Source organism: Salvia splendens, chromosome 16, assembly GCF_004379255.2.
Source record: "Salvia splendens isolate huo1 chromosome 16, SspV2, whole genome shotgun sequence".
NCBI classification, from domain to species: Eukaryota; Viridiplantae; Streptophyta; class Magnoliopsida; order Lamiales; family Lamiaceae; genus Salvia; species Salvia splendens.
The window spans coordinates 11,430,940-11,448,487 of record NC_056047.1 but is presented as its reverse complement, the minus strand read 5'-3'; the positions used below and the strand labels follow the sequence as shown (position 1 = coordinate 11,448,487).

General features: G+C 42.1%; 2 protein-coding genes across 2 annotated transcripts; one reads left to right on the top strand and one right to left on the bottom strand.

Moving 5' to 3' along the window:
- Window positions 1–4,250: 4,250 nt before the first annotated feature.
- Window positions 4,251–5,602, bottom strand: LOC121770182. The gene is made up of 2 exons (XM_042166964.1): window positions 4,939–5,602; window positions 4,251–4,885 (listed from the first exon to the last, which is right to left on the bottom strand). Exons 1-2 carry the CDS (start codon window positions 5,600–5,602, stop codon window positions 4,251–4,253), a joined length of 1,299 nt encoding a protein of 432 aa, XP_042022898.1.
- Window positions 5,603–11,888: 6,286 nt separating this feature from the next.
- On the top strand, window positions 11,889–17,317 carry LOC121770732 (general transcription factor 3C polypeptide 2-like). The gene is given in 13 exon segments (XM_042167498.1): window positions 11,889–12,647; window positions 12,754–12,815; window positions 13,115–13,839; window positions 13,918–14,046; window positions 14,279–14,351; window positions 14,514–14,553; window positions 14,691–14,763; window positions 15,205–15,270; window positions 15,879–15,921; window positions 15,923–15,954; window positions 16,044–16,216; window positions 16,725–16,771; window positions 16,891–17,317. Coding segments are annotated over 13 exon segments (1,839 nt in total). The 5' UTR covers window positions 11,889–12,634; the 3' UTR covers window positions 17,254–17,317.
- The last annotated feature ends 231 nt before the right edge of the window (window positions 17,318–17,548 follow it).

The window sequence follows — 17,548 nt, the reverse complement described above, 5'->3', positions numbered from 1 at the left end:
TGGACTGCCGTTTTCAAAGTGGGGTTTACTTTATTTATAAGTGTAGTGGTTACATGGTTATAATCATTGTTGTGTCGTGAATCATTTATATGAGCTTATGTGGCCTACGAGGGGTCCGATCCACAAGGGATCATATGAGTTGAAAGCCCATGAGGAACTGAGACTAGTCTCACGAAGATATCAACTAAGTTGAAGTTGTTCATTATGTTATGATTCAGTACACACTTGGTTATAACTACTTGCAGCTTATTCCCCACATAGTGTGCTTACATACTCACACATTCATTATCAAGGAGCCCGTGACGAGGCAACAATTAACGTGGTCCACTGTCTCCGCACTAATACACCATCTTGGTATATTTGGGTAAAAATGAATTGTATTGAAGGAAAACTTTGATGCCATTATATTTTTGAATTGTTTACGGTCATCTTTTGCTGGTTGTGACCCGATTATGCAAGATCTTTACTTTTGACCAACATAGTAGAAGAATTATACTTTTTATAACCATCTTTTGGTACTAAAATATAGTATGTATGTTTGTTGTAGATGAAATCATTAAATGATTTTGAAGAAAAAAGTTATTTGTAAATTCGTACATGAACTAAGCTAAATTAATGGTTATTTTATTTGATACTAAGTATGATCAAATCGTTTTTTCTTCCTTTTACAAAAATAAAAATAGTATACATAGTTAAGGTATATATTTAGTAGCGTTTTCCGTTCTCTAAGAATGGGGGCGTTACACATACTACTATGAATTAAAGAAATAAATTTATGGAGATTTTGTTTTTGTAGGCATACAATGGAAGAAGATAAATTTATAAATAATTATCTTATTTATATTTTATATGAAAATGAATAAGTAGACATCTTTACAATTAACAAAAAATATAGTAATACCTCCTTAGGACAAAAAATGTAGTAATACCTCCTTACGGTTGGTTGTGATTAATTGAAATTTTTAGGCCTAATTAGAACAAAGATACATTACCAACTGCTCATACTTAGTAAATGAGTGGTCCAGAATTTGCCACATCAATGCCCACATTCCCATTCTTCTTTTCTTCCCGTTTCTCACCGCCATTGCCCCTCTCTTCTACTTTCCACTGCTTCATCGGCGCCACCGCCTTTTTCCTCACGCCCTCCTTAACACTCTCATTTCCACTACCAACGCCGTTGCTGCTTCGCCTAACCCCCTCCTTGACGACATTCTCACCGCCCCTGCTCCGCCGCCTCAATTCCTCATTTGTTGATTAGCTCTTGTTAAATCGTCCACCTCCCTCTTCATCCAGAATAGCATGCTCTTCATCACCTCTAATTCGCCTGATTTCGCCTCATTTTTCTCACTCTTCTCATCAGCCCTGACCGCATCGTCAATTCTTTGAATTCAGATCTTGTTGATTCTCAAAATCGGCAATTGATCCTCCACGAAATTCACCCACCATCTAAAGTTGAGCGCCAGCCTCTTCGCCGGCGGCATCTGCGTCGTCGCCGCTAGCTGCGTCCCCTTCAAAATCGAAGCCCTAGAATTTTTCTTTTGCGTTATCAATTGTGTTGGATGTGAACTGATTTGAGAGATTGATTTTTCAAAATTTGCTTTTGTTATAGGATTTGAACTTTTTGCAAGCTTAATTATTGATTCATTTATGGAATTGGAAGTTTTAGGGTTCGGATTATCAATTGTGTTGGATGTGAGCTGGATTGGGGAATCAAGCTTAATCATAATCCACTCTAGGTGTTTGGTGATATTCCCCAGTTGGGAATTAGTTGCCTACAGTTAGATTCAAGATTTAGATATCTCCCTTTTTAATGTCAACTATGCACATATAATGTCAACTACATATATAATCTATGTCAACTATATATACAATGCATGTCAACTACACACATATAATGTCAACTATGTGTACAATCCATGTCAACTACATATACAATTCATGTCAACTACACACATATAATGTCAACTACATATACAATTCATGTCAACTATACGCATATAATGTCAACTATGTGTACAATCCATGTCAATTACATATATAATCCATGTCAATTACTTGCATATAATGTCAACTATGTATATCTACATATATTATATGTAAAACGTTGTTGACATAAATAATATAGGTCGTTGACATGAAAATATTTGTTGTTGACATTAATTATTTGTAAAATGTTGTTGTTGACATAAATAACGTTTGTTGTTGACATCGTAGTTGACATAATGTCTCTGTAGTTGACATCGCGCGAAAATGACAATTATTGCCCTAGTTGACATAATGTCTCCGTAGTTGACATCGCGCGAAAATTGTGAATGAGTGGCTGAAAATGCATCTTAGTTCTCAATTAGGGCCAAAAATCTCAATATCTCATTTGATTGAATATTGTGTTTTTATGAAAAAAATAAATACTCGTACTAAAATTTCTTTTAATATTTTATTTTATTTTCTATAGAAGTTGCTCTTACCATAAAATTTTATCTGAAGAAGAATAAGATTAATAGACTTAAATTTCAGAATTTTGGCTCCATTGAAGAAGGCGAGCCATGGAGATCGACGAGGACGCTCCTATCGCTCAATCATTCAACACTTTCAAGCGAAACAGCAAACTCGTTCGGAATAAGGAACAACGAAGAGCCTGCTCCGCCGAAGATTTTGGTTTCTGAATTCGACTATTCCGTCGAGAATCAGTTCAAGGCCGTTGATACCATCTCCAGACTCTGTGGATATGCCGAAACACTCAACGTTAGTGAAGCGGAGACTAGGCGCTTATCCAATTCTATAAATTTCTTGAGGTATCAGAGTAATTCTAGTGTCTCTTGTGTTCAATGATCAGCAGGATTCTCCTTTATTATACTTTAATGGTTGGTGACTACGAAAATTGCATTGTAGACATTGGAGAGATTTTAATTATAAGCGGCGAACTGTGAGATTTGCTTGGCAGCATAATTCGGAGAAGAAAGATGTTATAGGCTAGGTAACCTTACCTCAATCTTCAGCTGCAGTGGTTCCTCAAGTACTAGTTCACCTCAGTGTACTAATTTTTTTCTTCTTTTCATATTTTTGGTGTATGTTCTTCATGTTGAGTTGTCTGTTTTCAATTCTGCAGAAAGAGATTCGGAATGTTAGTGAAGTTAGTGTGGAAGTGGGGCTTTTTTCCACAAAACTACCTCCTGGGAGCTTGTATCCGCCATTTGTACCCAGAAAAAAATTTCCAGGGAGGGGAAAGATGCGAGAGGATTTCGCGTGTTTACTTAAAACAGGCAACACGCTAATGCGTGTCTGCCATATACACGCAACACGCTCATGCGTGTATGCCTCAATGCAGACGTGAGACGAGGTCGCGTGTTTAGTTGAAAAACGCATCAGGAGCTCGCGTGTATGCCTTGGTTACGTTCCAGTCCAGAATGCAGAAGCCTACTTCCACCTCGCTCACTCTCAGCGATGCTCCTCACTCCCAACGTCTCTAGCCGGCGAAAATCGAAGTGAATCTGACATTTAGCTGCTCTTTTTTTTGGGTGAATCAAAGAATGGAATATAAATAACAAAGAAGTACAAGTAAACTCAGGCATACCCGAGGGAATACACACCAACAAGCCTAGGCTAGTTGGCCGGGGGGGGGAAGAAACTCTTGGGGCGTGAGCTCCCAAGGTTAAGAAAAGACTCGGTACTCAGACCAACAAAGAACAAGGATTATCAACAATGTTACAACGTTACCCCATAGTGTCTTACTCCTCGGTCGGCCTCCGGTGATTCACCCTTTGTCCCCGAACCGCCGCACACTACAATAGCGGAAGTGGGCCTCATTAAAACCTCTCGGGGCCAAAAACCCCAAAGGGGATAAAAAGTCCCCAAGAGGAAAAAGAGTACCCTGGTAGGTGCAGCGGCTCGAGCAATCGTTAAGTGCTTCGAAAACTGTCGGTAAAGCCCATCGTCTCCCGGTTCTAGACTCCAAGGTGCTCCTGGACCGTCTCATGCGGGAACATGGAGTAGAGTGTAGCATAAGTGATCTTCTTTATCTGGAATATCAGGTGCTTCGGCTCAAAGGTAGCTCCGTCAAAGATTACGGCGTTCCTAGCTCTCCACATCAAGCTGATCGTGGAGATAAGAGCCAGGCTCCTTGCCTTACGGATCACCGTTACACCGCTGCGCTCCTTTAGGAACCATTTGATCGCGCTCGGTATGGTTGTAATCGGCCTCCTCATGCCAACCCAAGTCTTGATCACACGCCAAACTTCTCTTGTCTTGGTACACTAGAAGAAGATGTGGTCCACTGATTCCGTTTCTGAGGTGCATAGTGGACATCTTTGATCAATCTCAGTGTCTCTGCAGCCAAGCCTGTCCCTCGTCGGTAGCCGGTTCCTAAGCGCCTGCCAGGTCGTGAACGAATACTTTGGAGGGATAAAATCCTTCCAAATGAACCTGTGCCAAAGTCTATGTTCCCCTTTAGGCCTAAACCAGTCATAGGCCTCGACGGTTCCTTTTGATGTATACCACTTCTCCCACTGAATCTCGACTTCTCTTTGTTGTCGATCACCAAGCATCTCGTCCCGAATCTCGATCAATCTCTTGAACAGTGGAGAGTCTCGGGACTTCACACTCCACTCCCATATCGACTTGCCCTTGATGAACTCGGTATGAATCCACTTGATCCAAAGAGAGTCTTTCTTGACGTGGATGTTCCAAAGAGGTACCGAGCTAGGAGTGCTTTGTTCCATGCCCCAAGGTCCCGGAGGCCGAGCCCTCCTTCTTCCTTGGGCACGCAAAGGTCCTTCCACGCCACCGCTCCGTACTTTGTTCCCCAGAGAAATTCTCGGCAGATTGCAATCACCCGGTCTCTCACATTTGCTGGCAACGGGAAGACTTGTAGCCAGTAGCACTCGATACCCTGCAAAACAGACCGTACGAGTTCAGTTTTACCGGCATACGAAAGGTTCTTACCCGTCCACTTCTTAGTGAGTGAGGCGATCTTCTCGATGAGGGGGGAGTAATGCATGATGTTTAGCTTCTTTGAATGTAGGGGCACCCCTAGGTATCTCACTGGGAGTGACCCAAGTGGGAAACCAAAGATGCCCTTAATCTCGTCCAAGTCCCTCATAGCTAACTTTCCTCCCTCAAAGATGTTGGATTTGCCCTTATTGATCTCTAGTCCCGAGCAGTTTGAGAATTCCTCCATTGTGTTTGCTAGGATCTCCATAGACATGTAATCGCCCCTGCCAAACAACATAAAATCATCAGCCAATGCAAGGTGCGTGATTCTCTCCTTCTCACATTTTGCATGGTAATTAAAGTTAGAGTTCATAGTACGGGCCGCCAAGAGCCTAGAAAGATATTCCATGCAAAAGATAAAGAGAGTAGGCGACATGGGGTCTCCCTGTCTAAGACCCCTTTTACCGGAGAAGAAACCGTGAGGGCTCCCGTTGATTGCCAACGAGAACCTTGGGGACATGACACATTGCATCACCCAAAATACAAATTTAGGATGAAGATTCAGGCCATGTAGGACTGCCCTTAGGAAGTCCCAGTCCACGGTGTCGAATGCCTTGCGGAGGTCGATCTTCACTGCACATTTCGGGGCATTCTTCCTATTTTCGTATCCGCGCATAAGCTCCTATGCAAGGTGTATGTTATCCATAATATTCCTTCCCGGGATAAAGGCTAATTGCGCCAAGTCCACCAATTTCCCTAGAAGTGGAGACATTCGGGATGCTAAAATCTTCGTAATGGTCTTGTAGAACACATTACAACATGATATTGGTCGGAAGTCCCCCACTGTTGGGTTGATAGATGTCTTCGGGATCAGTGACACGATCGTGGTGTTGAAGGACTTGAGCAACTGTACGGTGTCAAAGAATTCCTTCACGGCGCTGGTGACATCCCTGCCCACAATGTCCCACTGCTTCTTGAAGAAGGCTGATGTGAAGCCATCTGTCCGGGGCTCCTTGTCATTCCCTATGTCGAACAGGGCCGCCTTGATCTCCTCGTCCATGACAGGCCGAACCATGTCTCGGCAGTCATCCTGACTCACAAGGGGTCCCCTGCGGAGTATGTCGAGTTCGATAGGGGCCAGCTGCTTCTTCGTGCCGAGTAGCTCGGAGTAAAAATCCACGAACTCCTTAATGATCTCCTCTTGGTCCCACGTGGTAGATCCATCTTTCCTATGAAGAAAGGCAATGTAATTCCGTGAGTTGTTACGATTAACGAGGGAGTGAAAGAAAGAGGTGCATCTATCACTCAAGAGTGAGTGTTTAAGTTTAGCCTTTTGGATGTAATACTCTCTTTCCGAGTTCTGAAGGTACACCGTCTTTTGCCTCTGGATGACCAATCTGTCCCTCAGCGCCAAGTTCGCCGAGTCCGCATCCGCTATTCGCTGGAGTGTCTCGAGTTCCTCCACGGCTACCTTAGTTCTCTTAGATAGCTCACTGAATTCTTTGAAGTTGAATTCTTTGAGGTATCCTTTGAACTTCCTAATCCTATCCGCCAACCTGAATTGTGTTGTGCCGTGTGTATCAGCCACCCAGTGATCTTCAACCAGTTTATTGAACCCTGCATGCTTAAGCCAGAAATTAAAGAATTTGAAGGGTTTTGGGTAAGATACGGTGTTACCGAACAGAGTTATGACTGCGGGAGAATGGTCGGTATAGGCTCCAGCCGGTAGGAATTCGGTGCTAGCCAAGTAGCCCTTCGAGTACCACCCGTCATTCACCATTACTCGACCAATCTTCCTTGAGATGGTTCGATTGTTCCATGTGAATTTGCAGCCTGTGGACATGGTGTCATCCAAGCCGAGCAATGCACACGTATCAACCAAGTCTTTGATCTCGTACTCCCTCGGGGCGATCCCTCCTACTCTCTCATCCTCTGCCATAACATTATTGAAATCCCCACTAAGGAGGGTGGGTTCATCCTGCATAACATGGTCAATCAAGGAGTCCCATAGTGGACGCCTATCGGGAATCGTATGTAAACCATAAACTAAAACAAAATTGAAGGCATTATTGGAAGTCAAGCACCTGATTTTTGCATAGATGGCTTGCTCCTCGATCAGTGACGGTACCAACTCCACTTTCTTCGGGTTCCATAGTAGAAGAATTCTACTATTCTCGTTAAGAGGGAAGTTGTCAACTTTGTCCCAATCCTTGAAGTGATTATTGATGAAGATCTTGTAGTTATCTTCCAGTAGCTTGGTCTCCAAAAGTCCCAACACGTCGACCTTATTCTTCCTAACGAACTCGGCCGTTGCAGCTTGCGTGGGGAATTGCTGCAGTCCCCTTATGTTCCACGTTGCGATGATCATTTCTGAATACCGGGGTCATCGTCAAGACCGTCCTCCCAGTCGGAGGGGATATCCTCATTGTTCTTGCCCCGAGAGCTGGACCTTGATATTTTCTTTTTAGATGAACCGCCGACCTTGATTGCCCGGCTCGGCCTTTTTGTTGCCTCGGTCTGGTCCACTGTCCCATCCCCGATAATAGTGACAGCATGTGGCTCCGTTCCTAGGGTGGTGTCAATGACTTCCTTTTCAATCGTTTTGTTTTTCTTTTTCTTCTTTCGGGTGGTGATCATTTCGCCCCCCCTTGTCCCTTGATCGGTTCAACGTGCCCGCTAATTGGCTCAACCGCGACCGTGCTCGCCACCGTCGCTGGCGCTACCAATTCAGGTGCAGTATCGGCGACTGGCGCTGGCCGAGCATGTTGGGGCATCTCGGCCGAAGTGCTGCCTGCTCCAGGTGCTGGCCGAGCGTGCTGGGGCGCCTCGTCCGAACTGTTTTCGGCGCCTGGCGCTGGCCGAGCGTGCTGGGGCGCCTCGGCCGAACTATTATCGGCGCCTTGCGCTGGCCGAGCGTGCTGGGGCGTCTCAGCCGAAGGGTTGGCTCGAGGCGGTCTAGGGTCTCGGCTCCTGCTGCGGCCGTTATTCCTTTGCGTCGACGGCGTGCCGTTAAGTCCGGCCAAGATTGGAGCGATGGCGGCTTTAAGTAAGTCTTTGACACGCTCGATCTGATCCGCACTCTGATCCTCCGGTAGGTCACTTTGGCCCAGGGTCGCGACCTCGGGTACGGCCCCAACCTCGTCCACGAGCGCCTCAAATCTATTCGGAGACGTCGGGATGACATCATCACCCGTTTTTTCACCTTGTAGCCTAGAGTCCCCTTGCATTCCCCTCGGTAGACCCCTAGGGTCGGAAAGGCCTGATTCCTTCCTTAGCCTAGGACATGTTGCATTGATTGGTTTGTCAAAGATTCCCCCCCGTCACCACCCATTCTTGTTGCATTGATTGGTTTGTCAAAGATTACCCCCCGTCGCCACCCATTCTTGCCTTGTTCTTAATCTCGAACGCACGGCTGGGTCTGGTCTGGCTCCCAAGACTCCTTTAGTAATCTTCTCCCCTTGGTTACCTCCGAGTCTCGGCCATTCGTTGTTAAAGCCCTTGCATTGTACTGTTCGTGTGGCCGAGACTTGCTCCTTGCCCTGTCTTTACTCTTTGCACGTTGCCCGGCACCGTAAAGTACATGTTGCTCGTACACTGCCTTTCGCCCGAGGCATTCATCGGCGAAGTGGCCATACATCTTGCATGCATTGCAGAAGCTCGGAAAGAACTCGTACTCGATTTTTTGCTCATATGGCCCGGTCGGTAGTTGCACCGTGATGTTGGTCTTTGGCCTTACTGCTGTGTTTATGATGACTTGCACTCGTGGCCCGTCAAGTGACTCCCTACGCAGGGTGTTAAAGTCAGTGGAGAGCGGCGTCCCGAAGCATGATGCGATCTTGCTTATAGCCGTTAGGTTCCACAGCGTCAATGGGAAGTCAACCAGCCTAATCCAAAGGGGGATGTTCACTTCTGGCTCCATGTTGGGGTCGAAATCCTCGGGCATTGGTTGCAGCACTAGCGGGATCCCAAAGATTTCGAATGTGCCATTCTGCCTCACCGTCTCTAGGTCATCATCACTCCCGAATTGGAAGACGAGCCACCCTTTACTTTGATAGGTGACTCTTGACTTACACGGCCATCTTCGCATAAGGCCTTGAATAGCCTCCTTCTCTGGGAAGCGACCCGTGAATCTGCTGAGGAGACACGCCCCCAACCCCGAGGTACCGGGATGATGTCCTGCTCGTCGAGGACGATCCGATCCTTCTCGAGTATGTCGAACTTGACAAGGGCTAGCTCCCTTTTATGGTAACGTGGGTCGAGATCAAATTCGGCTCCCCTTCTCAGCCAAGCGTTGTAAGCCGGTAGGACTCTTATGCTATCGTGCACCCCCGAGGTGCCCGCCTCGTGCGCATTTCTACGTTGCGCCTCGACTAGGTGTTCCGGAGTCTCGGCTGGATGCTCCGGTGTCTCGGCCACAAACTCCAGATCCTCGAGCTCGTCATCCGGTCCGATATCGCGGTTGTGCAAGTAATCAGCATGTTGTTGCTTCATTGCTTGCTGGATCTCTCTTATCTTATTCTTCTTGGCGTTGCTCTTGGAGGTAGCCTCGCTCCATCCCTGTTCCTGAGAGGCCATAGGGAAGACGTGAAGGGAAAGGGGAATGGAACAAGGGAGAAGTTTACCTTGTAAGGCCTGTCACGCAAATGGAGTGGCGGATGTCTTCTGCCTTTGGCCGGATGACCCTTCGATCTCCAAAAAACTAAGTAGCGTCAAAGTTGTGAAAGGGAAGAAATGAGAGTGCTTCCTCTCTTTTATAGAGTGAGAGCCGCGGCAGCCCCTATGCTATTAAATGCTGATTATAATTCCCGTGCACCGCCCACAAATAATGCCAGCACCTAACACTCTACACCTAATAAAAAACCCCTCCAACTTCTAGGCAACCACCGCCTAAATTTAATCCTCAACTAATTCCAAAGCAGCCTCTTAGTTCGAAATTCAAGGTCTCCTCCAAAAACCAAGGAGTTTGCTGACATTTAGCTGCTCTTATTTCTATTTTAAGTGGTGTTAGGTAATTTTTTACCCTTAATTTCGATTATTATTGCTATATATTTTAGTTGGGTATAGATTTAGGGTTCATGGTTTGACATTGTGTGAGAAGATAAGCATTGAATTTAGCCATTCATTTAGTTATATTTAGCCATTGTAAACTAAATATATAATCGAAGCATTGAACTTGGTATTGAAATTGTAAACTACTCCATATAATTATTGGTTATAGAATTAGGGTAACTTATTGTTGAATTTTGTTAAATTTGGTATTGAACTTTGTTGAATATTTAATTTTGTTGAATTTAGAGTATATGATGTTTTATCGTACTTATTTTGCAGGATTGATGGTGTTTGTGAGTTTATATTGGAATGGGAAAATTATTCAGGTTTGGGTGTTGCTTATGATCCCCCTCGTGCAAAATCATTTATTATATTGAATGAAATGATACCTTATTATCAGCTAGTTTCAATGATATGTGAAAAAATTGGAATTGATTTGGATGCACATACGATTGATTTAACATGGAGGTATCCTGTGACTTTTAGTGGAGTGGTCAATTATATAGCTACACCAGTGGCTATTTTGGAGTAATGATAACTGTTCACGATAATGTCGAACAGAATGTTTGGGCGATTTGTTTATCATATATGAGCCAGTCCACCTACAATGAGAAAATTTTCCAATTTAATATGTTGTCATTAAATAGACAAAAGACTTAAAACAACAAACTTACATAAATACACATGGAGTGTTGTCCGTATGCATACGTGTCATCACAAAATCGGGTCTCAAAGTGGGCCTTCTCTCCCACACCCACAGCTGTAGGAGTACTGTCGGATCTCCAATGTCTTTCCTTTTACCCATGGAAGCCTCACAAAGGTTATGATATAACGTAGCAAGTGCAGCACTCGCCCAACTAATCATAGAGGCAGCCTCAACATCTCGAAGTTGAGTCAACCACATAAAAGGTATCTTACACCCTGAGCCGTCGGGTAATATCAAGCCTCCCAATAGCACAAGCGCAATCATACGTGCCCGTTTAATGTAGGCTTCATCTTCTAGATCATCATCTAACGGTTCCATCGTCATCCTATTTATTAGAGCCGATGACAAAATACCGTTTTCCTTCATCTCACTTTGAAGTGGATAGACGCCCAATAGTTCACCACATAAACTCTCCCACCCAGATTCACAATAACTATTTCCTGTAAAAGGAAATCCATCTACACGTAGAGCCCATAACACTTGAACGTCATGTAAGGTAACAGTAGCTTCTTCTACGGGAAGATTGAAGGTGTGTGTTTCTGGCCTCCAACGTTCAACCAATGTTGTGATCAAAGCATGATCTTCATCTAGAGACTTCCCACAGTAATAAACTCCACCCAAACCAAATCTGCAGACATAACCAATCACGCGTCTGTGATGATTATCTATTTCCCAAAAATGCCCCTCAAAGCGCCGAATATTGAAAGGAGTTGTTTCCTCCCCTGTCTACGCCTTGCGAGATATGTGACTATGCTGATAATGCAATATAGAAGGATCTCCTGGTCCATAACAATACATCCTAATAAAATCAACAATTAACAACTTGTTTAATTATAAAGCAAAATTTTGATACAAATGGCACCAGCAATAAAAGCAAATGGTCTATACAAATACAAACAAATTTAGATATTCTAACCATAAATCAAAAGCAATAAAAACTCTATACAAATGGCACAAGCATAAACTCTATACAATTTTCTCATTTGTATTTTCATATCACACACGTTATGAAATGCCATAAATAAAAATGATTGCCTCCCAAATTCTAGTACGTACTACTGTATATCTTTTTTTTAAGTAAGTCTATATTTTTTTAAATAAACTAATTATATTTGTAAAAATTATTCACTAATTGGAACCAATTCCAAAATCAAATTAGGAAAAATATAACAAACTCGTCAATTTAGAAAAAAAAGGTATGCTCGGCCCTTCTCGTTCTCCAACCTATGGTGAAATTCCCCAAATTTAGCCCTTCATTTTAGGTATAGGGAATGAAATAGTGATTGGAATGGGAAGTTATTACCTTGATTCACAACGAAAATTGAAGCTTGGGAAAGAGACTGTAGGGAAGTTATTACTTTTGAAATGGTTAGGTTAAGTCAAGTCATGGAAAATCTCCAAATTCAATAATTTAACACCGAATTCAACAAAATTTCACTACCAAATTCAATAATTTAACATAAATTGAATACATATTGAACCAAATTCTAAAAAAATTCAACAACAAATTCAATAATTCAACACCAAATTCATCAACAAATCAACCAAATTCAATAATTCAACCCCAAATTTCAAACCATGAACCCTAAATCTATACCCAACTAACATATACCAATAATAATCGAAATTAATGATAAAAAATTACATAACACCACTTAAAATAGGAATGAGAGCAGCAAAATGTTGGATTCACTTCGATTTTCGCCGGCCGGAGACGTTGGGAGCAAGGTCTCGCGCTGAGTGTGAGTTGTGGTCGCTGTGTGAATGAAGGCCGAAGCATTAGCGCGATGCGTGTATAAGGCAGACACGCATGAGCGCGACGCGTGTTTTAAGAAAACACGCGAATTGCTCTCGCGTCTTTCCCCTCCCTGGGATGGATTTTTTTTTCCTGCGTACAAACGGCGGATACAAGCTCCCAGGAGGTAGTTTTGTGGAAAAAAGCCGTGGAAGTGGATGTGGAATCCATGTAAGCTATCTTAGAATTAGCTCGTGTGATATTATAGTCTGCTTAGTTACTATTGATTTCTTATAATCTTTCAGCAAAGATTTTGTAATGCATGTCGGTGGTGCAGTCTGGGCATTAGACTGGTGCCCTGGAGTCGATCGAAATCCTGAGAATTGCATTAAGTCTGAGGTATTATTATGCACAATGCTTTTTCTTGCGTCTCTTCTTCTTTGTATTTCCTTCACATGCTTTAAGAAAACTTTCAACTTGTGACCACAGAAAAGGGATAAAAACTGGATAGATTTACTTGGAAGAACTGACACAGGCTATTGTACTTTAATGTGATGAAAAGCACTATCTGACTTAGAACTTGGTTCAATGCTCTTTACTCTGGATATCGTGTTTATGGCATATCGTCACATTGTTTACAACAAACATATTACTGATATTGTTCGTGATTTCTTTCCTTCTAAACTTTGTTTCAGTAGTTTATCGCTGTTGCTGCACATCCTCCTGATTCCTCATATCGTAAGATTGGTGCTTCTCTAACTGGAAGAGGAGTCATCCAGATTTGGTGTTTCTTGACTATCTATGGGAAGGATGTACCTTCTCAAGTGAAGAAAAAACCAAGATCAGTTTTCAAGAAAAAAGAACCAGGCAAACCGAATGACCTAACTCTGGTTCAAAGGCCAAGAGGAAGACCAAGAAAGAAGCCTCTTGGTGACACTGTGGAGAAGATAGATTCTGATAACCAGCATGTTCAACCTCTTGCCATTGAATACCCAATGGGCTCATTTGGAATAAACTCTTCTGGAAATACCAGTAAACCTGAAGACTGTGAAGGACATCTTTTGTTAACTGGTCCTAAAGGCAGAGGAAATAAACGGAAGGCAGTACAAGGAAACAAGATTGACAGTAACAGCTTGCACATTATCAGGCATTGTCAGCAAGGAGAACCACCGCTTGTGGATCCACTAACATTAGAAAGTTTCAGTTTAGATTCTACGAGACCAGATAACAATATAACTTCGATTAGTTCTTCTGTGGATTCCATTCCAGTTTATGTTGCATTGCCTAGAATGGTCATGTGTTTAGCTCACAATGGAAAGGTTGTATGGGATGTAAAGTGGCGGCCAGCCAGTGCTTGTTTCTCTGAATCCAGAAATATAATGGGTTATCTTGCTGTATTACTTGGAAGTGGTGTTCTGGAAGTGTAAGATTTCTCCTTTAAGTGATCATCTAATGTGGTATTTTCTGCAATGTTTATTCGAATGCTGAATGTGGCATGCAGGTGGGAGGTCCCTTTGCCTCATGCTGTGAAACATGTGTATCCTACTTCCCAGAAGCATATTGATCCTCGCTTCATCAAATTGCAGCCAGTTTTTAGATCTTCGGTGTTGAAGTGTGGTGATAGGCAAAGGTAATTTAGCAGTAGATACTCTTGATGGAATCAGTCCTGGTCTAATACTCCGATTCTTCTCTAGGAGTAAATTCATGTACAACTAACATAGACAGTTCTGTTTCAAAATATTATGAACTGGCAATTTGATGATTTCCATCACTCGCTTTTCTTTTACTACTTGATGTTTGAATTTGGACTGTGTAATTACTTTCTGATTCTGACTTTTTACTTGCCACTTCTTTGGTAACAGCATTCCTCTAACGATCGAGTGGTCTGTGTCATCTCCCCACGATATGATTTCAGCAGGGTGTCATGAAGGAATGGTAAATTTCTTTATGTCCTTGTCAATCTCATAATGATGAAAAGCAAGACCAACAACAGTAATTACTTTTTCCTAAGGTTTCCTGCAAAGTATATAGTTTTCCTGTGGCTACTTTTACCTGCTTCTTAGGCCTGTTAACACATTCTTTCATATATAAATGTAGGTCGCAATATGGAAGTTATCTGTCCGTGATTCATTAACAGGTAGTGAAGTTCAGTCCATTCTTTCTTTGATGCATGTTTGCATGTATGTTGGCTTTCATAGCCTTTGTTTTCTGGTAAAATCTTGTCTGTGAAACACTTTTTGAGGATAGTTGTTGTGGCTGTCTTCTTTTCTTCAGAGTGCAGACCTTTGGTTTACATCAATGCAGACACAGGTCCTATTAGAGCACTGGCTTGGGCACCAATCCAAAGGTTAGTCACAGTACATGAGTTAATATCCCCTCGTATATCCTGTTAAGCTGATGAGATCCCATCTTTATCCTCACTATTAGTTGGCTGCTTTTGGGATTCCTTGCTGATATTGAGTTATTTTCTTTTGTTTCAGTTTTCTGTAGTTAATTGACTATAATAACTTCCCAGGATATGCAAAAGTTGAATTTTTTTTCCATATTCATTCCAACAAGCACACACATTTTTGTCACAAGTATTTGGCTTGCTTAATTTAATTCACTCTACTGGAACTTCATTCTCACAGTATGCAGTCTCAGGATCACTTCGATAAATGAATACATCGTTTTAGATATTTGCATTATGTAAATAATTAGCAAATGGCATTAGTGTCCTTGTGCTTTTTTGTTGTACATGTAGCAACTGTTCAATTATCTCTTAAATGGTTGTGTATAAAATTTGCAGTAATCACGAGGGTGCAAATATAATTATCACTGCGGGAAGTAAAGGCTTTAAGTTTTGGGACATACGGTAAGCATGATTCTGCCAAACGACTACATTTTGATTAATGTTTTACTACCTTTTAACTTCTAAAGTATTCCCGTTTTCAAGAAAGTGTCATGAGATAATTGCACTTAAATGCATGAACTTTAAACAAATTGACGTGGCTCCTAAAATTCAAATTTCAGAATTTGAAAAAAAATGACGTGGATAGCTGCCAGTTGCTGAGGACTGAGATATTGTGTTGAAGAAAAAAAATATAAATGACAAAACAATGTTGTTCTCCTGTTCATGTGTGACCCTCCATAAATTTGTTTATTTATTTTACAACAATTTTTGTTACACCTGAACAACCAACGATCGACTGCATGTTTCAGTGACTGGAATTTGAATTTCAGGACATGTTTGTTTGTTTGAGCATTTAATTGTAATTATCTGTAGTGACATTATTGTGGAAACCAAGGTAGTTGGGATTTATAGTGTAATTTACTCTATATGATCACCTAAATGATCCTATTGGTGAGGGAAGCTTCAATAAAGTAGTGAAAGTATTATTTGTCTTCTTCGAAGAACATGTAAAACATTATACGGCTGCTTTCATCATTGATGAATTTTGTTTCTTCCTACTTTTATTCCAGTGATCCCTTTTGTCCGTTGTGGGTTAATCCTTTTTCTGGGCACCACTTATGGTTTGGACTGGCTTCCAGATCCAAGGTATAGCTTAACCATCCCTGGAGCTAATCCTAAGTCCTAACTCTCTTTGTATTATATATGAGTTGTCAACCTTTTTGTTCTGCTTCTAGATGTGTTTATGGAGCCATGGAGGATGGGACAATGTGGTTACTCAGTTTAGAGAGGGCAGCACATGATATCCCACTTACAGGAAACTATCACAATGTGGCATTGAAGCATGGGTACCACAGTTTTCACTGTTCCGCGTATGCAATATGGAGTTTGCAAGCTTCAAGGCTCACAGGTTTTTCCTTTACATAAATATTTCTTTTTTTCTTCAGATTGCAGGTGATTGAAACTCAAGTTCACATCACGTGAAAATAAGAATTTCAGCATTATTCTCTTCTCTGTTTTTGTCTTGCGATATAGTAGTACACAATTGGTGGGACTGGGACATGTTTTAATGATGGTTGAGCCCCTCTTTTTAAAACTCCGTTATACGCAGAAAAGGCTGAAATTGTTGGTATTGACATGTTTCCTGAGTTTGATAAAAGAAAATATCCAAGTAGTACTATAGATCATAAAAGCATTGCTAAAAGATTAATGGGATCTAATTCATTCAGGATGTTGGAAAATTACTCAAAAATTGGAAAGAACAAGAAATAAAGAAAGGGGGAATGTCCCTCGAACTGCTGTATAATTGTTTGAGTTATACATTAGTCATCTATTTTCCTGCAGTAATGTTCATCATGGAATGGAATCAAACATATTCTCACTTATCGTCCTTTTCCCCCTCATTACTTTTGAGTTAGGTATGGTTGCATATTGTGGCGAGGAAGGATCAACTATCTGCTTCCAGGTGAACATTCGGTTATATTGATCATCCATAGCATTTCAAATGTATATTCTCTTGTTTGAGTTTCTGTACTAACAAGTGACAATTACTTGGTGTTGTTTCCGACAAATGAATCACTGAAGGATCCTTCGCGAAACCGTGTACCCCACTATCTGTGTGGCTCAATTTTGGAAGATGGGTCCGCCATTGTGGTAGCCACCCCACTGTCCGACAGTTCGTTCCAGATAAAAAATCCGGACATGAAACGTACGCAGCTGAAACAACATGAGAGAAGATACAAGGAGCAGAGCATTTTCCAGCCGACTGGTGGCCAAGAAAGTGAGAGATTGCAGGGAGGTGAGGAAAGGGAAGTTGTTCCTCCGCAGATTGTGGCAATGCACAGAGTGAGATGGAATATCAACAAAGGTGGGGAGAAGTGGCTCTGTTCTGGAGGAGCTGCTGGTTTAGTACGCTGTCACCACATTCACTCTTTTGTTTTCTACTAATTTCTACTCTCTACCTTGATTATTAGTAATTTATAGCAATAAAATAATACATGTGATTCGTTAATTCATTTCTTTCTTTCAAAGAATTGAAATCCTTCACCATCAGCAGAATTTGTCAATAAAGAGGTAGGGGAAACTCCAACGGAGAAATAGGAAAGCAAGAAATGTTAGCATAAATCTTCAAGCTTTCGTTCTCTTCCAACAGATTTGACTGCTTTCTTCGTTTACTCCAGATGCATGACCAACTCTAATATACTACTCCCTCCGTCCTCTAATATGTCTCACTTTGACCTAG